Source organism: Vidua chalybeata, chromosome 15, assembly GCF_026979565.1.
Source record: "Vidua chalybeata isolate OUT-0048 chromosome 15, bVidCha1 merged haplotype, whole genome shotgun sequence".
NCBI lineage: Eukaryota > Metazoa > Chordata > Aves > Passeriformes > Viduidae > Vidua > Vidua chalybeata.
The window spans coordinates 18,539,320-18,564,226 of NC_071544.1; the positions used below are offsets into that span (position 1 = coordinate 18,539,320).

At 42.1% G+C, this 24,907-nt stretch overlaps 2 protein-coding genes across 2 annotated transcripts in view; both read right to left on the minus strand.

Moving 5' to 3' along the window:
* The window catches only part of JAKMIP2 (janus kinase and microtubule interacting protein 2), a 42,645-nt gene extending 28,517 nt beyond the window's left edge, over window positions 1–14,128 (minus strand). Inside the window, exons 1-2 of the mRNA XM_053956747.1 lie at window positions 14,057–14,128; window positions 90–353 (exon numbers count right to left, since the gene is read on the minus strand). Coding sequence (XP_053812722.1) covers window positions 90–218 — 129 coding nt within the window. The 5' untranslated portion in view covers window positions 219–353; window positions 14,057–14,128. The remainder of the gene's footprint in view (window positions 1–89; window positions 354–14,056) is intronic.
* A 561-nt stretch (window positions 14,129–14,689) lies between these two features.
* CDC23 (cell division cycle 23) lies at window positions 14,690–24,400 on the minus strand. Its single transcript, XM_053956853.1, has 16 exons — window positions 24,142–24,400; window positions 23,581–23,653; window positions 22,551–22,688; window positions 22,236–22,278; window positions 21,745–21,850; window positions 21,526–21,658; window positions 20,380–20,557; window positions 20,196–20,293; window positions 19,888–19,969; window positions 19,150–19,303; window positions 18,902–19,021; window positions 18,463–18,538; window positions 18,132–18,193; window positions 17,192–17,270; window positions 16,974–17,093; window positions 14,690–16,094 (listed from the first exon to the last, which is right to left on the minus strand). The coding sequence occupies exons 1-16, from the start codon at window positions 24,270–24,272 to the stop codon at window positions 15,924–15,926; spliced, it is 1,764 nt and encodes a 587-aa protein (XP_053812828.1). The 5' UTR covers window positions 24,273–24,400; the 3' UTR covers window positions 14,690–15,923.
* Between the last annotated feature and the right edge of the window lie 507 nt (window positions 24,401–24,907).

Below are 24,907 nucleotides of genomic sequence, written 5' to 3' on the forward strand. Positions count from 1 at the left end.
TGGCCTCTGTTGAATTCTGTGCTACTATTTTTTCCAAGTGTTTGTCTTTTACAGCAGACACTTTTATTTAAAACCAAACTCTCTCTCACCTTAGATTTCTCCTGATGCAGCTCAATTTGAATGTCTGTTAGCTTAGTCCTGAGTTCCTCATTGGCAGCCTGTAGGGCAACAATCAGCGCCTCAGGCTTTTCGCCCTTGCTCCGTCCTTTTTTTGACATGGTTTTTTATCAGAGAGTCCACGTGTTTATTTCAAATATGGATTGCCATCTTTTCCTGTTCCTTTCAGTCTCAGTTAGTTCAGCAACTACTGCGTGACATTCCTTAAGGTCCTAGACTCAGCTGCTTTGGAAGCCCTGTGAGAAATAAGACATACTATTATCTGTCAGTGGACACTGCATCTGGACAGCTCACATGCTGACAGAACACAACAGAGCGGTCCCATCTCCAAAACACTGCAATCTTTGTCTGAAAATCTACAAGGCAAATCCCAGCACAATTATGCTTCTGAACACCACCCTGGCACATTTGTGGGAATTCCATGTTTGCCCTTTTCTGTTCTCAGAAAGGGGCGCTATGCATTGAAGACAGGTGTTCATTTACCATAAAGATTTGTGCTATTGACAGTACGGGACTGGAAGGGACAGGTGATTTACTCCAATTCTTGCAGTCTGAGGTAACCACAAACCAGACTCTTTAGTCTCAAGGATCTACCAAAAATATCATTCTCATCCCCTTCCCAACCCCTGATGCTCTTCCAGATCCTGTGCCAAACTCAAAGACTCTCCACAACACTGCTACCATCTGCCACAAGAGGAAAAGTCAAGTGAAGTCCTCAACCAGCATTCCAGGTCTCTGAAGAAGCAGAAAACGAATAACATGCAAGGGCCTGTTCAGACTAGAAATTGTCCCCATGGAGTAAGAAATGAGTGCCTATGGCTTTTGGAGGATTAAGATCCTAATTTACAAATGAGGCAAGAAATGACAATATCACACTGTAATCTACCAATTGGGGTTTTAACATCTGGTTATTAACAGTATAAAATAAAATTCCGGACAAACATCATCATTATCCCTGTATTCATTTTAATTTTATAGCATTATTATTCCCCTTTGTGGCCACTAGCTGAGAGAATGTTTGGAGATCTGGTATATCAGTTTGGAGATGGGCAAAGCACTGAAACATTAAGACTGCAAAGAACGGGACAGAGCACAGTGTAGTGGTAGTGGTGAAACTTTCCAGCAATAATGATTAGTGCTCCGGTGCTAGATTTCAGGCAAGCTTTTCACCGTTATTGTCAGGTTGCACATTAATTTTTTATATTTTGGTATAATATAAAAATATTATACAAAACATAGACAGAATTATAATCTCCCATGTTAAAACAGAAGTATAGAGACTGCCAAATATGAAAGACTGTTTAACTCAAAAAAAAACTTGCACACATCAGTAGAAGGAAGGACAAGAAAAGTACTTAATGTCCCTGTGTTCCAAGAGGGAATTTTGAGGCTGTTTCAGTAAGTCCAACCAAACGGTCATCTGAAGGCGTTTCCTGCAGCACTTTACTCACCCCTGTTCTTTTATAGAGTGTTACAATGACAGCATCAGGACATTTTTACAGCAGCTTAATACTAAGGTTGATAGAGAAAGATCACTTGCGAGCTGTAGGCCACTTTCCCTGTCATGTTCCAGCTGTGAAGTGCTGTTTGTACAACCGAGAGCATCCACAAACCTTGTTTAGGCAGAAAAGCATCTGGAATTTGCCATCAGTATCATAAAGCAGGCAAAGTACAGTAACAAATCTCTTGTTATGTATGGTGATACAGTCAGTAGGGAAACTCGGACGCCTTTCAGAACAAAAGGTTCTGTTTCAGCAATAGTATTTCCATTCAAAGTCAGAGGAGCAATCTCACACACTAAAAAGTTCTCAAAATTAAGGCTGCCCCAGTTAGTTATTACATACCATAGAGGTATAAGCAAAACTTTTAGATGTAGTCTCTGCCCCAACAATCTACAACTTGTTCAAATATCCATTTCACTTACTGTGAACCAAGTACTTTCCAAAACACAGAGAAACCTGTCCCTTTTCTAACACCAGTTGCTGCTGTCCATTTTGACTGCATACCATGCTTCTGTACCACAGCCATCACAATCCTTTACTCTTAATGCATCTCCCAGCAGGCCTCATTACAGAAGAATATGCATATAGCTGTACATTTATAGCAAGTAGAAAGACTGCTAATTATGCAACAGCTGCCCAATATGAGAACCACCAAATGCAAGAGGCATCTGAAATAGCAAAATTCATAGAAACACTTGTGCGAAATAACTTTACAGGAGAACCACTGCAAACTGGTTCCAGCCTCATAAGAAGTTCCAATCTTATAGAATAGATATCCAATTGCCTACCCAAGTACAGTTTAAAAAAAACATACTTGAAATATGAAAAAATGCCTGCAGCTGAAAACCACTTTACCAGTCTGTACAGTGCTAAAGTGAAAGGGAACTTTGCCATTGACTGGAACAGGAGCAGAAACAGGAGACCAATATGCCTGCCATGGTACCCAAATCCATAAAACATACGTAGAGATGAGCCTGGGGATTCAGAAAAAAAGAAGGAAACAGAATTCCATTAACTCTTAGAATCTTAATCAGCCATACTGCCTTTCATCTTGATGAGTGAATAAATTAATGTACGCATGCTTCTTCTTGCTTTTAACAATGCCCCATAATTCTACCAGAATGCTGCAGTGATGGGTATTTAGGATGGGCTGAGAATTCATAGCTCTGATCTGACTAAGAACACTTCAACAGTGTTAAGCAGTATCCAGAGTATTCATATAACACATCTTAATTTTCTTTCCCAAGAAAGATCCAGAGAAGCACCATTTAGCCTAATTAACTTTTAAATATGAAATAAGGTTTAAAGTAAAGCATAACTGAACAGTTCCCTTTGTTGCATAGGTGCTATCTGCTCTAGGTGCTTGCTGAAGATGGGCACAAGTACCCAACTCTCATCTCTGCTGAGTAACCTCTCTGGTTTGGATGCTTGGGCTCTTTTCAGTGTCACTCCAGCTCTCTTTACCACAGACTTGGATGTTAAAAGACACATACTGTAATCATAGGTATGTGGCATACTAGACTGAGATTCAAATGGAAATAACTTGGACTACAGTAGGCAAGACTCTGTGCAGGACAAGCTGGAGAGAAGAATAGAAAATATTCACTGACAGATGTTGCCTGATGACAGTTCAAAGTGGTGATTTACAAGACCAAGGCACAGGTCTCTAGAACACCTCGGGTTATTGTGAAAATCAAGAACAGACTCAGCAGTCTTTCTTTTTCCAAACAGGAAGCAGGTGTCTGAGCTAAGAGATTAACAGAGTACCTTTTGAGTCAAAGCAGAGGAAGGGAAATAAATGTTGCCCACACAAAGTGAACTGTACCTTGGCTGAATAGTTGGTGCAGGCTGCTACACAATGGCTGAACTTTGTAGTTGAGAAATGTTTGTTTGTGGGATGAAAGTCTACCAAGGGAAAGGGAAAGATCAGGCTTGTATTTTTGTTCCCAAATCTAACAACTTTTTACTTTATTTTCCTAATCAATATTATTTACTTCTTTATCCCCCCAAAAACTTTGGTGTCATAAATAAAGAAAAGACAATTTTCTGCACAACACATGAAGGTTTTCGCAGAGTCCCGTAAGTTCGCAATATCATCCGACTAACCAGAGGGTTGAATCTCTCCCTAAAATTGTACTGGCCCTATTGAGTCTGAAGGCGTCATATTATACACCAGATCATAATTAAGACTAAGACAAATCTGTTCTGTGTAGTTTCTAAATCTCTTCCTTTCTCAGCATTAAAAAAATTAGGAAGTGCTGCAGGCTAGGGGGAAGGAAGAAAAGAGGTAGAATCTAAGTAGATTTCAATACAGTCCCCAAATCTAGAGCTGGTTTAATAAAAGTCATAATTTGTATAGTGTGAAAAATCTTGTAAGTTAAGAATTTTCCTGCCTAACAGAAAATAAATTGAAACCTTGATATTTTTATTTTGGAAATATTGGAAGTGCCTTATTAAAATGCCCTGCTATTGAGAAATCAATCCATCATTGCTGAGAATATTATTTTGATTTATATGTTGTCACACTTAAAAATGAAACAGCTGTGCCAAAACCAAGCAACTCCTTCAAACCATACACTAATTAAACACTGTTGAAAATGGCAGCCAAACTATTGCTTCAGTTCACACCACCTGTGAGTTTTGTCAAGATTTATTTACTAATACTGACATCAACTGGCTGTCTGGTAGGAGTGCTTTTACAGCATAAAGGAAAAGATCATAATCAATAGCAGCCACTCTTCCCCTACATCCATTCTCAAACTGACCTACACAATTGCAAGTCAAACTTGCTGCTCCCATGATAAAAGAAAGCAGCCTGAAGAAGCTGCAAACCCTTGTCGGATTGGATTCTGTCGGTCAACGTTGGCAAACATACATTTATAACCACATCACTGCATGCTAACTCTGGAAAAGATTCTGCCTCTCTACGTTATTGTCTATCCACTCCCTAGCCAGATTTGGATTTTGTGACCTGACTGAACCTCAGCTGGGGTTCCAGACCTCACTGGCTTTTCTGTAAAGTGCTAATGTTCCCCTTGTAGCAACAGAGTAAGATGCACAAAGTAAATCTGCTCACCGTTCAAACTAGTACACTTGATTCTGTGAGACTTATCAGAAAGAACAAAGCATCAATGGTCTCAAGTCTTCCAGAGCAGGGAGGCAGTTTCAGACAACATAAAAGTGAGCAAACTATGCAGTTCTGCCCAACTGACAATCACTTCTTACCAGTGTGTAAAAGTTAACAGCCCAGTGAACTAATACATATAACCTGTTCTATCAACAATGAGAAACAGGGCACATGCCAAGTTTGCTTACTTATTCCCAGTATTTGATAGTCTTCTTCCATGGAAGTCCCTATTACAGGGAAGAACGTACTTCAGGAAGGATGCTTGTACAAGCACCAGCTCATCTGTATGTCAATTTCAAGGATCAATTGATCACCTCAGAGAATCTCTTACTGACTCCTCCAAAATCTGCAGACCCAGGAGGAAGTTTACAGGAATAACATAACACCTAAAGTGTTAGGGAGGGACTATCAGAAATTTTTGAATTGTCTATTTGTGCGATCATTTATGTTCTGCTAAAGAGGAACTTGCCACATGATCAAATAATTTTATCGCCAATGAACAAGGTGTGTATAGCTAAAATTGCAATTAAAAGAAAGTGACTTTTATTTTACTTGCCCACAGGAAAGCTCTGCCTCCACCTGAGCTCACACCAAGGGTCATACTTTAATTTCAGTTATAATTTTCTGCTTTCTGAGGGCAAGAGCTGATAGAAACCCTAACTCATACATGTGTTGCTCCTAACACCTTGCTCTCAGTTCTGCTCAAGGAGTGGCTCCACTGTGAAGTGGATTTACCTATGTGAACAAGAAAAAACTCTGATCTAAACTTGTTTTTCTCTGAGCCCAGAGCCAGCATTTCAGCTCTTGCCAAGACAACAATTAACATGCTAATTTGGAACCCCACTGACCCAACTCTCCATCAGAAAAGAGTGCTGTGATTCAGGCTAGGTAACCCTAACACGAGGGGGTGCTCCAAATCACAACTGCTGATCCAAGCACCCTGGCTCTAGATCCCAATCCTGACTCTAGAACCAGAACTTCAGAACGTGGCAAGCATGATGAGAGTATTATGAGAAGTTTTATCATCCTTGGCAAATCCTCATGACCTTTCTGAGCTTCACCATCTCTGCCAACAATCTGCAACAATTCTGAGAGAGGCATTTTCTATTCCCACAAAATGGTGAAAATCCCTTGGAACTAAAGGAGCAGTTAAGAGTGCTTACATGCTGGAAATTCCAGTAGCCAGACTGGATTCATGCTTGTTCACTGATCCGGTCTTAGGCAATACTTTAAAGAAATAGTATTTCCACATAAGGTAATTCCCATTACTGCACCACTCTGTTAGCTACAACGGGAACACTGGCCATACACAACTCCCTGTGCCTCCAAAATCTGTCTCATCTGCCTAGTGGGATTTGAATGAATCCTAAATTAAGTCTTTGCTTTGGATTTTATTTACCAGGTTTCATCTATGTTTTGCATTTTTTCATAATAAAATTCAACCCTTAATTATTGCATACCATCCTGTGTGTGTTACGACACATAACAAAATACATAACTAATGAAAACTGTGATTAAAAGCATGAGTTACATTATTTTAGTATTACATCATAATTCAGCATGTCAACATCAACCCAAAAACTCAGCTCAGACTTGACAAACAGCTCTTCAGGACAAATCTTAACCACCCTCTGATTTTCACTGCACAAAAATCACTGTATTGTAGTTACATTACTAATCAATACCATAATAATTTTCAGGAATATTAAAATACCTTCTGAACTGAGCTCACAATATGCCTTGGATATGAGGCTCTACACAAGGAATACGGGATGAATCTGGTGCTGCTAGGCTGCTCATGCTAAAATTACCATTGGCCCTTGCTCTAAAACATGAACCAAAAAAACCCTATCCAAGCTGGTGACTCCATGGAAACAGTAAAAAGGGTACAGAAGCATTATTGTTACCCACAGCAAAGCTAAGCAGTTTTGTTAAAACAATATTCTAGTATTTTGTGGCTAAAATACCATCTGTCTCTTTCTCACAGTTATTTTCCTAGAAGTTGGCATAACGCAATGCACACTAAGAACACTAACAGTGATAAAGAAAATCCTGCCCTATCCCAAAAGCAAGTGGACATTTTTCAGAATCAGTACTTTTCAGCATAAGATGCAAATGGATACTGACTGGAGGCTCTACTCAAGAATGGCAGGATTGTCAGAACAAGGACAACCTGGCTCTAACAACCTGCTCAGCTCACTGCAAGTTGGGAGCCTAACAAAACATTTTAGTGGTTTTGTACTTTGTGCATTATTTCATGCACCATCTAGAAGAGAAACACTGCAATTCATGGAGTTTATCCTATCAGGCTCTCCCTCTATTTGATTTTAACAACCCAACAAAACCCTCTTTTATTTAATTGAAATGCATATAAACAAAAAAAAACAACAGAGTGGGAAAGTTCATACCCCAGATCCTTTTCCTGAAAACCCTTCCTTTTCCTTCTAAGGCTATATGAATGATCACCTCTTGTCTTACAGATACCAGAGGAAGGTATCTTACATTCACTACTAAAAATTGTCAGATATTTAAGTAGTTTTTCTACTTAAAGGAATAAGGCTAACTTTGGAAGTTTTTGCCATTTTTAGCTCAGCTCTCAATACAGCCAATAAACACAGACATTGGTTTCAGAATAGATAAAAAAAAAATCTGAACTCTGGCCTCCCACATTCACTTTTAACAACACAGATCTTGACAATGAACTGTTTTCTTTTTTTTTTAATACCTTACTTCCAACCAAATTATTACCTTCTCACAGTTTCTTATCAACTTGCAATTCAATACAGCTTCAAAAAATGTATTTTCTTCTCTTCTCCCACTCTATTGCCATCAATGCCTTAAAGAACCTCATGTACATATTGCTCTAATTTCACATGTCCTGTATCCCTCTTGCCTTTTCCTTCCATTTTCTGTGAAAAGAATATGGATGTTCCCATTACCAGGGAAGTTCCGCAAAATCAAAGCTAGCAGTTTATCTTTTCACATTAACTTTCTAGCAGAAATGTAAACACATCTTTTACATTAGTCATTTCTATACATCTTTTAGACTCAAAATACCTCTAAAAATAAAAACATTACAAAAAATAAAAACATTACAGGTTTTTTCATTTGCAAATTGTTGTGAATCTTACCCTTCTATCATATGAGGAAAGATAGGTTCCTTTGTCATCCCTACAGGCTGTGAACTCTTTAAGAATGGTCTGAAACAACAGAAATCTTTTCCACCAGTGTCACAGCTCAGCTGAGAAACAAGTACCCGTCATGCTTTGCCTGTGTTTCCCAACAAAACAAACCAAATGAAAACATACCATGTAGTACCACACGTGCTGACTTAAGTAGCTCTGCTCATAATGGGAAGAGCAGAACTTGACAAATAAACAACTAGAATAAAGTGAAACTCATGTTAAATGTAGAATTTATCCTTATAATTTACTATTTAAAAAGTACCCCTGAAAACTCACAGGATGATATTTTACTGAACTCTGCTGCTTTATAAATGAAAGCAGCAGCTTCCATTTGTATTATGATGACCAGGGCAGCAGCATTCTCCTCCCATATAAGCAGGTGATGAGCTGATTTCTCAGCTGGAAAAGGTGTAAGCATGAAACACCACCCACTAGATGCAGCTGAGATGCTGGTTCATACATGATATGACAAAGCACAAAAAAAATTAAGATGTTTCAGTTATAAGGCATTCAGGAGAATGTGCAGTTTTTCATTAAGGCTGAAACCAGAAAAATATTCTATGGTAATTTCAGAGAGATTTGAATAAGCATTAAGCTATTGTATATAATTTCATATAAATTTCCAAGGACAATGTTTAAATCCTCACTGAGTTCACCTAACATAGGCTACCAGGCTGGTTACAGACACTCACCGCATATTCCAAGAAAACAGCAACATGTAGGTCACGTTGCAACCCACAAAAATCCGTGACATAATGCCGAAGGGATCTGCAAGCAGCCTTGCTGGACATGGCTGGAGCAGTCATCCAGCCACAGCAAAGCCATAGATGTTTGTCAGCTCTCCACCGTGCCTCTGAAACAGGTACTGGACACACACTAAACTTACAGGTCTGTTCTTGAAAGTGCTTCCAAATTAATTACGCAGTCTTTCCTTAAGTTATAAGCTACAAAACAGTAACCAGCACAATTGTTCTTTCAGATGTAAATAATCCAATCTTTTTCCAGTGCAACAGTCCCCACATACTCTTTGTTCACCTAAGACTTATTGTAACTGATCACAATTTCCTGTCAGAGAGGCAACATGAAAAGGGGATATTATTAAGACCTATATTAAATAAGGCAGATTCTCAAAAAATGACTGCACCTCATTTTGTTTCTCATCAATGCACAGAGATGGAATAGAACGTCTTACACAACCTTAAATATTAAGTACAAATAAATAGAGTGAAAAAAAACCCAAGGACTTACCTACAAATCACAGAACATAAAACAAAAATCACATTCATGTTCATGAAAATTTAAGTGTATGTTATGTATTAACATCATCATAAGTCTTGTTATAACTTTTGTACACCAAGCCTACCCCAAATACATGCCAAACAGTACAGTATTTATTCTAATTAATTTCTATCACTTGTAACATTAAGAGTTCTTAGGATTTTGCTTACATTATAGAAATGAAAAATTAAAAGTATTTCTGCACCCATTAAAAAAATCAGCTTAGTGAATATTAGCAAAGCAGAGCACATACAGGGGGAAAAAAGTCCAAAAGCCCCGACTCCACCATTTCTCACAAATTTATATGCTCACTCATTACTGGTTACCCTAAACCACCTAGTACCTCAATGCAATTTTCAATAACTGTTTTTTCTTCTTTTCAGTTTTAATTTCCATGTTATTTAGGCCCTTTGTTTACAGTCCATGCAATGTAAGGTTTAACAGGTCTTTTCCTTAAGCACTTTAAGGAATTTCAAAAAATAAACTAATAGCTTGAGAAATGGAGTATGGGGTGAATATATTACCTCCTGGATGGAGATGGAAGGAATGCATAAAATGAAAATGTGAGCCAACGTGCATTTTATCATCAGCTGCTCTCAATTAATTCAAAAAATTCATTATTTTTTATAAAATAATCTGAGATGCTGTTATACTTTGCATTATCATTTTTAACATAAAAGAAGATTTGCCATACCATACCTGCTCTTCTATCCTAACAATTTTCTCAAGTACATCAGTCTCCTTTATTATTCACTAAAGTACATTTCATCCAAAGTTAGGAAAAGGAACTGTAGTCTATCTGATCTTCATTTACATTCCTTATTTGTTAGTATTGTAAAACTGTTAACTAAGAAGGTTTCACTGCGCAGCTGTGTACTAAAGTGTGTGCTGCACTTGTGTGCCTCTTTCTTGTGAAATTGCACTGTGTGGATGGTCACATATATCAGTTCACTTTGCTTCTTTTGTGACCATGGCTGACACACACTGTTCAGCATAGGGAAATGTGATGTCCAAATATGATCTTCTAGAGAAAGTGCAGATCCTAACATTTACAGGATGAGTGATGGTTTCTCAGCAACCCACCAGTGATCCAAATGCATGGCAAGCAAACCATACAGCATCATCAGTTCTAGCGAGAAGAACTGAAAGCCCATATTCCTGAAAATACTTGCATGTATTATTTTTCCTTTCAAGTTCTTCGGATGTTTCAGAGTCCAAAGTGCAGACTATGATCCACACTGTTGTGTCGTTTTCAAAGAAGCTGTGTTTATGCTTATTTGACCTGACAGTGTTCAGTGTGGCCATACCATAGAGCTTTCTCATGGTTCTTCTAGCATGCTGTTGAATTTTCTATTTAGAGCCCTACCTCCTAGAGCAAAGATTTCTAGTCCTCGTATTTTAAAGGAGAAATTCAAACAGACTTTAAAATACACAGAAACTAGAAGTACTACCAAAATTACTATTTTTCTACCCTCATAGATTCTGGATTTTGAGAGCTGATGACAGAGAACTGTACAGATGCTTTGCACAGACCTATAAAGAGAAGGTAGCAGAGAATCCATCTCTGAAGATGGGAAGATAAATTTGCTATGATCTGATGAAGACCCGACCTTGAAGGATATAGTTTCATAGAGGAACTTTGAAGGTGTTACCTGCTTGGAGGCTACTGATTTCAAAACACATAATGCAAACATGTAATTATAAATTCATGTAAATAATATTAACATACATATTTTTTAAATTTGGGTTTTAAAAAAAAAACATTTGGTTTGCAGTCTTGTAGTACAAATATTGCATTGCCATGCACAAAGATTAAAGAGAAATCTGATGGACGTAGAAGATGCAACACTCAAAATGTGTGACACTCAAAGTGACTCAAAATTCGGGCATCTGGCAAGGGCTATCTTGCTGCCTCACAACTTCACAAAGCCAGTGGAAAGCAAAATATTTACCACTATTAAAAATTACCATGACTGAGTAGTGAAAGCATCTTCAGTCTTACACAGTTTGGTTAAAAAGAAGAGGGGAAAACCCCAGAGGTTATAATTAACAAACTACTTGGATTTCAACTGCTCAAGCTACATCTGAGTTATACCAGCCTTACAGGAGTGGAATCCATCCCCACACCTTTGTTACAGTTGGAGGACTATTTTTGTAACTTTCTAAACCACAATATCAACTATTTAATGAATTCATAGAGATCAAAATTGAAAATTATTCTGGGCATCGTTCTATGGTTACATTTCACAGCATTTTCCTGAGTTGAATACCCTGAGGTCACTTATGCTTTGTAATGACAGAGAACTTACGCAGCATCTTTCCAGCTACATTGAAGTCTTGAAATTAAAAAGTCTACCAGAACCCAGCATATATTTACAAATTAAAATAGCCAATCACCTCCTTAAAATACAACCATACACAACCATACATAAGCCCCACCTTATGTTCAATTCTTAACGTGCAGGATACCAAAGTTCTTACACAGAAGATTATTTAGCTGGACATGGCCTCTGAAAGCAGAAGGATTATCAAAAGCCACTGAAAGGTGACAGGGGCACAGTGCTCAGAAGGGAGGCTGAGTCAATGCATTAGCAGTATCACAGAGCTTGAACTTAGGCTTGGAGAGGACACTGGAAATACCTGGCTCAAAATCATCTCCAAGGTGAGAGCCATATTTCTCTACCTTAGACACTACCAAAACAGTCAGTCAGAGAGCAGGAAGTTGGAAAGGTTGCAGTATGTCACTGACAGTCTACTCCTTTCTTCTAGGAGTTCTGCTGACAAGCAGGGAATCCCAGCAGACCACCAAATTGCCACAGTTTCTGAGAAACAGACAAAGTAAAAGGGGCAATCCATCAACAGCTCCTGGCAGCCACCTCCACTGGGTAACTCCTAGGGAAATCCCAGCAAAAACTTTCTTCCCTGAGGCTTCTCCTTGGGATTTTGCTTCCTGTGGAAGCAAGGGTGGAACTGGCTCCAATCACACAACTTGATTAGAATCACAGAGTATCTCAAATTGGAAGGTACCCATAAGACCACTGAGTCCAACTCCCTGCTTCTCACAGGACCACTTAATACTAAACCACATGACTAAGAGCATCATTTAGATAGGCTTTGAACTCTGATAGGTTTAGTGCCCTGACCACTTCCCTGGAAAGTCTACTCCAGTACCCAGCCACCCTCTCAATGAAGCAGATTTTCTTGCTGTCCTGTCTGAACCTCCCCTGATGCAGCTTCCTTCCATTTCCATGTGTCCTACTGCTGGTCACCAGAGAGAGGAGATCAGCACCTCCCCATCTGCTGACTCCCTTGAGGAAGCTGTAGACTGTGATGAGGTCACCCCTCAGCCTTTTCTCCAAACTGAACAAAGCAAATGTCATCAGCTGCTCCTCCTAATCCTCGTCCTCAAGACCTTTCCCCATCTTGGTCACCCTGCTCTGGATCCACTCTCAGTAGTCTGATGTCCTTGTATCAAAGTGCCCATGGCATCTTTTGATTGACACAGAACTACTGATAGAGTACTTGTGTCTTGTGCCCTCTTCAACAATGACTGTCTCACCACTCACAGATTACACCAAAATCGTACCCATTCCTAGAAAACCTCTTAAAATCACCAGGTGTTCTGTTTGAGCCAGGTTGAGTACCATTTACAGCACAGCAGCCCTGGGTTTAAAATTCCTATGCAAAGCAGTAGGCGAGATCAATAGAAACAAAACCTGAGTCAGAGCAGAAGCAATAAACCTCACATTATTGCTTGAGAAGGAACAAAACATTCTCCTGATAGGCTACCTTGATGCTTAGACCAAGCATGATATCTGCATCGCAGCAGAATCTGACCCAGTAAATCAGAGATGTTGAGAATGGGAGTCCAACATGTCACTTTACAGTGAGGCACAGGACAGCATCAGAATGCAAATGTTTTTTAAAAATGCACCTCTGTTTTTTTTTTTTTTTTTCCTTATAAGAGGTCAAATTAAACTTTTAAAATATGTAAGTTTCTATGTTCCCAACCTATAAGGTATGAGCAGAATCCTTTAAGTATTTGCATTCTCAGCAAAAACCAGAAACAGCCTATGAATGAGTATTCAGTGTCATAATGTAACTCAAATGTAGGATCCAGATCCGTCGTAAGTGGCCAAATGAAACTGAAGAATGGCAATCCAGTAATTTAAGCATAAATTGCACACCAGTCCAAGAGGCAGGTTTCCTCCATCAGTGGCTGTGAAAAAGGCATGCGTTGCATGTACAAAGAGATGCATTTTGCGGGGTCTGGGTTTGCAAGCCAGAATGCCTTCTCACACATAGACACGCCAGCCCTGACAGCCCAGGACACGTACAGGTGCAATTATGAACACTCTGCTGGGCAGGAAGTCTTGTGTATCGCCCTGGGAGCGGTGGAGCGGGCACAGATGCACCGCGAGTGGAAACGAGCGCAGGGAGCGCCTGCAGGGCCGCGCTGGCCTCGCTCCGCTCGGGCTCCCCCGCGGCAACGAGGCCCACCCCGGGCTCCGCCGAACGCCCCCAGCCCCCGAGCATCCCTTCCCTTCCCTGCACCAGCCGCCGCGCCCAGCGCGCCGCGCCCGCTTCGGGCGGACAATGACCGGCGAACATACAATGGTGCAGGGCCGGCGGGAGGCTGAGGCGGCTGCGGGCTGCGCCTGCCACACCTCTCCCGCCATCTCTTCTCCATCACCAGCGCCGGCTCCCACTCGCTCTCCCCTCCCGTCCATCACCTCCATCGCTTCCTCTCCCCCTCCGCGCCGCCGCCCCGGCCCCTCGCAGCCGGCCGGTCATTGTTCTACCACCGCGGGCACCGGGCGACCCTCTCGGCCGCCGCCGCCGCTCACCGTGCCGCCAGGGAAAGACGCCGAGCGGCGAGGGATGAGCACGGCGCATCCATCTTCCTGCCGCCGCGGCGGCTCCAGCGCCCGCACCGGCCCCGCCGCCTCCTGCGCGCCGGCGCTGAGGCCGCGCGCCCGCCCCGCCGCCGCCGCCGCCCCGCGGCCGAGGCTGCGCTGCCGGTCCGGGGCTGCGGCAGCCCCGCCCGCCCCGCCGCAGCTGCGCCCCGGCAGCGCCGCGGGGAGCGCGGGCCGATCGCGGCGCCCCGGAGCGCGCGGCTCCCACAGGACTCCCTGCCGGCGGGGTGTGCAGCCGGCCTCTGAGGGCGAAGGGCCGCGGCCCTCGGACCACAGGTCACTCGAGGCGTCCAGAGTCCCCGTGGCCTCAAGCTGGAGCTCGCCCCAGGCCTTGCGACTTCCGAGGGACACACCTCAGCACTAGTCTCCATTTGGACAGCACGCCAATGGCCACAATATTTGGGAGTGTGACCTTCGTCACCCTGGGCTCCACCTAGCCAATCCATGTCTTTCCAGCGTAGAGACAAGGTCACTGTGAGGAAGCAACAGTATCAAATGCTTTGCACAATCGCAAGTAAATGACGAGTCACTCTTCGTTTATCCACCAGCACATTAACCCCCACGCAGAGAGCCAGTACCAAGTTTATCAAGCACAATTTGCCCCTAGTGACAACAATTTTATAAATGGTCTCATTGATATCCTCAGGTTTGCATGGAATTAGGTGAGTTCTTGCAAAATACATCAAGATCCAGTTTTACTGTTTAAAACCATCTGCAGTAGAAATGTTTGTTGAATGGACACTATGGGACATAAAACAAGACAGTACCTTCTAGAGATGCCCAGAACTAAGAACATGGTTTCCCTCTGGTCCATGGACATGTTGCAAATGCATTGTACAGAGGGCCCTGGGCTGTGACCCGCAGGTTTCCTGATGTGCCCACCTGTACAATTGGTCTCATGAAACACAGGAAGCTATGGCTAAATGGGAAGGGTTTTTTAAATGCTTTGTTCGTGATTTAAAGTCATGCCACAGACATAGGGATGTGGCTGTAAATTTATAGGGGTGAACAAGGACACTAATTGTGAAACAAAGGCATAATTATCTTCTTGCCTCCTTAACAAAATGATCCATTATAGTTCATTTGATTCCATTGCTACAAAACACATAGAAGATGCACCATAAAGAAGCCCAAGAACTGTAACTTCATTGTTTTTTAATTGTGCTATCCCAAGTGCTTTTCTACTGAAAGCCAAAACTATCCATCAGACCTACAGTGAGAACTCAGACAGCTGTCACCTGTAGCTACTTGGGATTCCTCTGACATTTGCCAATCCTTTAACATACCCATGGGACCTATCTTTAAGTACCTATTTTACTGCTTTAATGAAACGTCTCCTGTGTAGTTCAAGACAAGCAAAAGTCGTTACCTAGACAGGTAGGTAACAGTTTCTGATGAGGACAGCAGTGATACCACTAAGAGGTCCTCCAAAGAAGTGCAGTAAAGATCAGAGATAACTTGGCAGAATCAAACTTAAGATGTATTTTAACTCAAGCAGACAAGCTCTTCCCAATGCCTCGTTTAGGAGTAGTCCTGTGTAGTGGGACATGTCTGCCCTCTGACTGGAATGACTTGGTGAGAAGTAGAGTAGGTTCTCACATTGCAGCACAGGCACTTTCCCATGAGGCTCCCCTTTCCCTGTTGGGACCCGTCTGTCTTCAGCTGTGGACTCTGCTAACTCCTTCCCTTCATGTGAGGGTAACAACAAAAGGAGGAATTTCCCTAGAAAGAAGTAAGTGGTTGCATGTCCCATCTGCAATGTCACACCCAATACACAAGTTAGAAGTATCAGAATTGTTCATGGTGTTACAGAAGACAGATTGAGAGGGGAGACACGACGTGTGGGAGTGTTGTTGGCTGACAAGGATGCAGGAAGGAAAAAGGGAGCAGCAACATCTGTGGATGATGTTTCTCCTTGGTTGCGAAGCTGTAAGATCTGGCGCAGCAGGGCCTTTCCTTCTTCTCTAGTCTGAAATTAATTTGTAGAAAACAGAACAATACAACTATGAATGGATGGTTTCTGGGTCAAATTCAGTATGTAAGCAGTGTAATTTAAAGTAGCATGTCATTCTGTAAGGCTAGAAGCTATAAAAGCCATTCTCAATTATTTTTTCTTCAGCTCCTTAGAAATGTCAAGGTAAGTCACTTTTTTTCATTTTAGTCTTTCCTCCTTTTACTCCTGATTGGTGTGTTTCTTGGGTATTTCAGAGAACAGAACCATCAACCACTGAAGCTATCTAAATATTCCAGCAAGTAGATTGGGAAAACTTCGAGTAAGGTGAATTCAGATTGTAGAGAGCTCCAGGCAGCTTTGTCATGGATAAGACAAACACCCTGCACTCATGGTTAGGGTCTACCACTAGGCTGAAATTAAAAATCTCAAACTGCCCACTTACAGATACATAACATCACAGAGTATGGAGTTGCACACAAAACCCAAGTACTATTATATTCTCTGCACTGTCTACACACAGAAGATGAGGAAAAAAAAGTTTTAGAAGTAGCGCCACTACACAGTGTGTGGGAATTTGTGACCATTCAACTACCTCCTCAACACCAAGATTTTTAGCAGCCTTAAGACTGCCATGTGAAACTTCAAATTCTTTTACTTAGTGAATATCAAAGAGATATGGTTCAATTTCACTATCTACACCACATTCCACGACTTTTATCAACCATATTCAGCATAACTGATCAGGTATACATGACAACCACCATGCAGGATGTGACCTAAATGGCAGACAAGCCTCATTCCTTCATAAAAGACTCCTTCTACTCTGAGGGGGAGCCAAGATCAAGGTCATAGATCCCTTAAGAAAGAAGCACCAAAGACTGCGCAGGTACTCACATCATTGAAGGCACAGCATTTCTGAGCACATGCTGAGGCTTCATCCCAAAGCTTACATTTGAAGTAGTACTGGGCCAGGTAACGAAATGCAGTGCTGACCTCCAGGTGCTCCACTACCTCCTACAGTGAGTGGGGTAAAAAACATCATTTGCAAGTGCCTTCCAAAGTAGTTCTACAGCATGTTTACTACTCCTTTTATTCCCAAGCTATCCTCTTACCCCACAGGAATAGATATCCTGGATGTATTTGATGTAGCATTGAGCTGCCTGTTCAGATTCGTTCAGCTGTTCATGCAACCTACAGAAGGAGAAAAGTGGGTCACTGGAACAAGAGTGCACTGTTGAAGACCTTCTTGATCTATGAGAACGTACCTGCTCACCCTGACCTGGACTAAAGCCAGGTCCTTTCCTTCAGAATTTGCAGGACATGCAACATGTACTGCCCCTTGTGGAAAGAGATAATCCAGTTTGCACTCATGCTGACAGACACAGAGGCAGTCAGATACTGACTAGACAGCTAGAAGCAGTGACAACCAAAGCAGGGACCTCTGTATATTCTGTTGCATTTTAAACCTTTTAACAGAGCTTTGCCATTCTACATACTCACTATTTCCTCCAGTCCTCCTTCTTCCCCTGCTACAACCCAAATTTGTACAGCAGTTTCACTTTTCATTTGCCCTTTTTTCCCCTCTTCACTTTTCCCACTTTATATTACTTTATCCCCAGAAAAAAAAAATAGTGCTGATGTCACAGTATTCACATTAGACCTCTTCCAATGTCACAGCCGTATACTAGAAAGGAAAAATAAAATCAAACTACAATTTTGTACATCATCTACCGTCATGGGCTGCTTTTAAGTTGCAGTACAAGAAATACAATTGCTAGTACTGCATGCTCAAAACACTGCAGGATTCAGAAGTCCTTTGCAACCCACATAATGCTATCATTCTCTCTAACTATCCTGATGGAAACAAAGATAAAGCTGGACACCAAAATTTGCAGTCACTACAGCCCTAAAGATACCAATTTTTACACAGCTCCAAAAGTAATACTAGCAACAGCAATTCCACTTGTTTACATTCTGTATTTTATCATTAGGTATCAAAGTTTGACTTGCATTTAACACAACTCTGACAGTTCAGTGAGGGTACATACTCACTTGGCGAGTTTCACAAGTGCCATTTTCTCCACATCTCCCACAGCATAAGCTCTCCAATAGCACTGTCAAGGAAGGAAAGTCAGTCAAGCATGCCACAAAAATTAGTCCAGCTCATGACTCCAGCATGCAAATCAGAAACAAAAAACTACAGGAACTGTCAGCAAAAGAGGCATGTATCTGTAGATAATTCCTTATTTATCAGATGCTCTAGTTATATTGCAGCAGTACTTCCCAACTGTAATGAGTTTAGGTAGCACTAGCTACATCATTTTGCTGCAATTTCACCCAGTGTTCTGGGAGATACCCTAAAGTCTTACACATCAGTTCTCACCTTCTTAGCTTCCACCAACTGATTGAGTTTCTCATAGCATTCTCCTAGAGCAACCAGCATACGAGAATCATTTGGTCTGTAAAAGAGCAATTCTTCAGGTAGTTTAAGGGATTGCCAGCTTATCCCAGGGTGAGGGGAAGATGGGGGCGGGGGTGGTCAAGGGAAAAAAGTAATCTACACCTGGCAGTCTGTCATCTGCAGTCTGCATAAAGCATCACTCTTACTCCTGACCAGTCATCCTCAATACTTAACTGACAAAGCTTTTGTTAACAGTTAACTAACACAACTAAAAGGATTTGGAACAGTGGGACTGCACACATCACAAAGCATCAATGCTTTTTTTTCCTTCCCCAACTTAGATCTTGCATGTAAATTCCTTAGCCAGTATCAACCATGTCAGAATGAAGACGAATAAGCACGGCTCCATTCTCAACTCTACCTGAGCTGGTGGGCCCGTCGGTAGTAGTAGAGACAGTAAAATGGCATTTTGAGGATTTCATAGGTTTGTCCCAAGCCATACCATGCTCTGTAGTCCCTTTTGTTCACCTCTATTGCATGCCTGTCAATGAAAAGGAGATGAACTAGACAGAAAGTCAGGATCAAAACCAAGTCCAGCAAAACACTAAGAAAAAATAGAAAATACTACTTCAGAAGCAAACACCATTTTGTGCAGTACATGAGCAGTACCTATAAGCCTGGATAGCCGCAGATGTGTTCTTCATTTCCATATACTCATGTCCCATAAGTGTCCAGGCTCCTAGGTAACGAGGATTCAGTTTCAAGGCCCTCTGGAAATAGAGTGCTGCTTTTTCATGCTGGGAACGCAAGCTATAATAATTTCCTGAAGTAAAAGGCATAATATTCAAATAAATTTTAAAAACCCACAACCAACCAAAAAAAAAAAAAAAAAAAAAAGCCAATAACAATAGAGAAGTAGAAATAATGATGTAATGTGTATTATTACCTCCTAATAAATTATAAAGAGTCCTAATAAAGACAGAACTGATTCAAACCTCAAGAGACCTAATTGCACTCTGTTCACCAGTGTTCTGGTCAATCCTTTTCTAGCTGTACCAGTCAATTTATGATTCCATCACCTTGGAGTGTCATGATCTAACAAATCAATTTCCTGCTCCTGACACACAACTATTTCCACTGGAGTTTGAAGACTATAAAGGTATTTTTAGGTTCATGGGTCTACTTTCTACCCTAGTACTATTACAGCAGCTTTCAGAGAGAAATGAAGGAAAAGGCTACTGTGTCATTTAGTCTGCTTTTCAGGCTGCCTGAATCCACATCACCAAGTGGTGATTTTGATTGCCTTGCTGGTTTATCACTTCCAGAAGCATTTCCAAGATTCTCTCACACAGCCTACAGACAGCAAAATAAGATGTAAAAATAACATGTAAAAGAATTCGCTCTCACCAATTACACAGCAGGTCTCAACACGGTACTTGTCTATTTCACAGAGATTATGAGCCAGGTAGCTCAACTCAGGCTTCATGCTCTAGTGGAACAAAAGATTAAAGTGATGAGAGAGAAAGAGAGTACATTATGCTTTGAAAGAAACTGCAATAAGCTATTGGCAATGCATACAGTGCCTCTCTTCCATGGAGTTGTGAAGAGGAAAGCCTGTATTCAGAGAGGCCAGACAGCACCAGCTGCCTTGCCAGTGTTTAACATACCTCCAATAAACACCATCACTATGGACAGGCCACAGGAAGAATGCTTACCCTTACATAGAGCAAGTTGGAGAAAGTGTCCATGTTTTCTATCCTGTAAGGATCTTGTTTCCTCAGCTCATTAAAAATGGATAAAGCTTTGTCAATATCTGAAGAAAGAACAACATACGGGACACCAACAACTATAAATGCCAAGTTTGCATTAAGGGGGTCATTCCTACTTAGTGTCACTGACCTCTTATATTGTGGTAGGCAACTGCAATCTGAGAGATGATATAAGTGCTTTTGGAAAATCCTGCATCAATGAGAGACTGATACTTCTGCAGAGCTTCCTCTATCAGCTGCAGCTCTGTATAAATGTGTGCAAGAAAGAACTCTTTCATCCATGTATCTGGCAAGGACAGGAACTTCAGCTAGCAAGAAGAGGAGGAAGAGATGACAATCAGAAGTATTCTACAAGCTACATGTGGCAAAGAATCCATTATCTTCCCTCCCATGACTTATTAGATGGTCCTGAGGTAGGAGGCTATCCTGCAGTCGCTTTCTTAAACCCATTTGGTCAATCAGGGAAGAAATTGTCTTCAAATATGACATCACCTGGCTCTTGCTTCAGCCATTGAATTCAGACTGCACTTTCCTCCTATGTTTGAACATCAATATCATAACACTAATTTCAATTAACTATGTAAGCAGACTCAAAATTATATAGAAAAAATGCACTTCCCTTTTTCCACAAATTGGTAACACTCTCTTCTGTATCACATTTTTAAACTTTTTTTTTTTAAGTAGTTTTAAATACTTCATCATCCAGAATTTACTGAAGAATTCCAGAAGTAGACTCAAATTCCATGCAGAAAGAAAAATAACCTATTTTGGTTTTATATTTGAAGTTTGTTTCTCTGATACAATTCATGTCCTATGTGGCTTAGTACATTATCTTTTCAGTTTTGAAAGTAGTGATTCTGTATATCCTTTCAAGCTATCAGAAGTCCTCAATAACTGAGAAATTAGAACCAGATTAAGAAAAAATAAAAAGGAGGATCCGTCTCTTAGGAGGATCTCCTTCATGTGACAAGATGATAACCCCGGTGACAACTGCTTCCAAAATACATGAATTGGAAATTTCTTAAACCACTTTGTGGGGGAATGATAAGAAATTAGCAGTGCCTGTATAAAGATTCTCAAGCTACAGCATGGCAAGCAATTGAAGATAAAGAGGATTTTACAATAAAATTTACAGTCGTGGATTGCCTTGCCTGACAGTGTCTCACGGAGTGAAGCAGTGGGTAACATCAATCTTGTGGAAACAGAAACACTGGTCACTGAATCAGGCCAAACTCTTGAGATTTGTTACCACATCTTGGTATCTCCAAAGTTTTACCATCTCTTTATCTGTAATCAAGTTGCAAAGTTCCAGCCAGGCTCCCCAGTGCAAAGGCAGGACATGAGCAGCTTCAACAAACACATCTATTGCTTCTTTCACCAGGTCCAGTTTCCGCAGCACAACACCGTATCTGTAAAAAAAAAGTGTCAGGTTGACAAGAATCATGCAATTCTGCATATCCACACAAATATGTAAGAAATACATGCAAACACTTACAGATAAAGGCCAAATCCATCCAGTTCCTGTGCCTTGTGTTTCTTGCTGAGCTCAACTCTCAATTCTCGTAGAGCTTCATTTTTCACTTGTCCTTTTTCCAGAGGTCCTACATGAAGAGAAAGTCACACAGCTAGCTTTCAATAAGGAAAGCTGTTCAATAAGGAGTCTCACCACAGCAATGCCAAGTCCAGGGTACAATCGGAATTATCACTGACATGACATGACAGCTTCCCAGCCTTTATGTGTTTATGTTCCCCATTTCAAAAAAAATTGCTTAGTCTGGTCACCCAGTTTAAAATACGACCTAATAGATGAAAATCTGCAACCTGTAATTAAGCCAATGAATCCAAAGAGAATGAAAGAAATCATGTTACAGTACTTATTATCCAAAAAATTGAGGGAAAAGCCATAGACCCAAGATGAATTACAAGAAGAGTCAACAGCGAAAGCTTCATAATCTCATCATGCACTTCTTGACACCAGAGACTTACCCAAACTATCAACTGTCTCATCATCCTTTTTCTTTTCCCCTGACTGTGGAAAATAAAGAAAATCCAAGATTACATTATAATAGTATATTTCCTATGTTTGCTGCAGCACTTGCAGCAGCATGTACACTGAGTTTTCACAGACAGCACAGTTCTGAAAAGAACAGCCCTATCTTTCTTTACCCCAACACAGAATTTGGACTTCAAGGTGGTCATTAGGGACCAAGAAAAAGAATAAGCAAAAAAATAAAATATGCCAGGGAGGGGTCGGAAGCAGAGGAGTTCAGTGCTAGGAGGCAACCTTTTTTTCTATATTACCAGATATCTGGAGTACATATACAAGAAGTAAGCTTTCTGGCTCTTGCAGCCCTGTAAAAAGTAGGCAGCCCTGTCATATTCCTTGAGATCGAAGTAAGACTTGGCCAATGTGTAGGCATCCAGATCACGAGCATCCTCCTGCAGAGACACACAAGAGTTTTAAGACTCTTGTCCAAGAAGCTCTGACATACTTTAGGAAAATCATGGTTACAAACATAGCAATGAAATTGCTCCAAAAGCTTAAATGTAGTTTGTCCATCTTTAGAGATGGTTTGAGTACTATCAGAAAAGTTCCTCCGCTCCCTCACATGATCCAGTTCTAGAGTTCTCCAATAACAAGTACAGACTATTTAAGAACATTTTAAATAAATGGTGAGATTTCAGAAACAAATTGTGGCAAGCTGCCAGAAGGCAAGGCTTAGCTGTTCAATTAGTATGAAAAACCATAAACAAGAAACCTGCTCAGGAATTCCACATAAGAGAATATTAATCTGCTAACATACAAGAGAACACTTCCTTGGTAATTATACCTTGAAATGCATTTATGACATGTTACACTCCCGTTCACCAGGATAGGCACATACCTATGAGTTCTACTGTATTCCTACAGAGGTGGGGATGGAGACACAACTTGTTTCTTTTGTGTCCTAACAAGCACAAGTTTAGTGGCAAAACATAATTTGCATTAAAATAAATTTTGACCTCAGTAAAGAGGAATAAAAATAAAGTAGCATGCATGTGATTTCAAATTTGGCTTACAGAGTGCTTCATTTAGGACACAGCAACAGATAATGCTTTCATCTGGGAAAGCACATTCAGCTCTCTCGCCCTGTTGAACACACCAGGGAAAGGATCTTCCCAGCATTATTGCAGGACTGGAGCCCAGCGCAGACTCCCACCCGTGGGAGCTGGGAGATTGCAAACAGTACTTTCCTCCATAGTTAAGATTAAACAGCCCACCCCCATGAGCTGCAGCACCTTCTCCTGGAGCTCACAGCCACTTTCCCCCAAGCACAGCCTGGGCCCGTACCTCAGTGAGCACGGGGGGAGGCGGCAGCTCGCTCAGTGGCAGTGGCTCCAGGGCGAATGCAAGTTCAGCAGCCCTGAGGGAAAGAGAGCGTTAGAATAATTGAATCATCAAGGCTGGAGGAGACCTGTAAGATCATGAAGTCCAATCGTCAGCCCAGCGCTACCACTGTAATCCCTAAACCACATCACGTAGCGCCAGATGTAGACACCTCTTAAGAACCTCCAGGAACAGTGACTCCAACACCTCTCTGGGAAACCTATTCCAGTGCCTGACCACCTGAACAATTAAAAAACATTTTCCAATATCTTATTGAATCTCCCCTATCTCAACTTAAGACCATTTCCTCTGGTCCCCTCCCCGCAGGCACAGCAGAAGAGACTGGCTCCCACCTCACTGCAAACTCCTTTCAGGGAGTTGTAAAAAATGATGAGGTACCCACGAGACTCGTCTTCTCGAGACTAAACAAACCTAGCTCCGTCCCATCCTCCCTCCCCGCACAGAACATGTTAGCCCGGGGTCCGCCTAGCTGGGGCCCGGCCAGCTGTGCTCGGCCCCGCTCACCACTTCCCGCTGTGCTGCAGCCCGCGCTCACGGCTCCGTTCCGCCACGCTCAGCAGCTGCTTCTTGATTTCCCGCAGATCCGAGAAGTCGCCACCGCCCGCCGCCGCCACCATTGACGCCGCCGCCGCCATCGCGCCAGCCCGGCCAATCACAGCCCCGCCCGCCGGTCCGGCCAATCACAGCCCCGTCTGCCGGTCTGACCAATCACAGCCCCGTACACTGCGTGCCAGCCCTCCATCCTGGCCAATCAAAGCCTCGCGCATTGCGCTCCCCCGCCCTTATACGGAGTCGTCTGCTTGGGCGAGTGCGAGAGGTCTCGTGACCAATCCCAGGTGGGCCCAGGAGTTGTGCAGTCTGGTTGGTTGCGGCGGGCGCGCGCCGGAGCTGTGCCGCCTGATTGGCCGGTTGCGGCGGGCGCGCGCCGGAGCTGTGCCGCCTGATTGGCCGGTTGCGGCGGGCGCGCGCCGGAGCTGTGCCGCCTGATTGGCCGGTTGCGGCGGGCGCGCGCCGGAGCTGTGCTGCCTGATTGGCCGGTTGCGGCGGGCGCGCGCTCGCCGCGGCGCGCTCAGGCCCTGCACTCCCACACCGAGAGACACCGAGGCTTCCCAATTTCTCGCTTAGGTCTTAGCTGGCAGGGGAAATACTCATTATGTGCTACCCTGCCCTCAGGTTCTAGTCTTCAAGATCCGTTGATTGTTTCTTAAGGAGTTATTTCAATTTGCCTGTGTATTGATAACACCTCATTTATTATTTATTTCAAAAATTT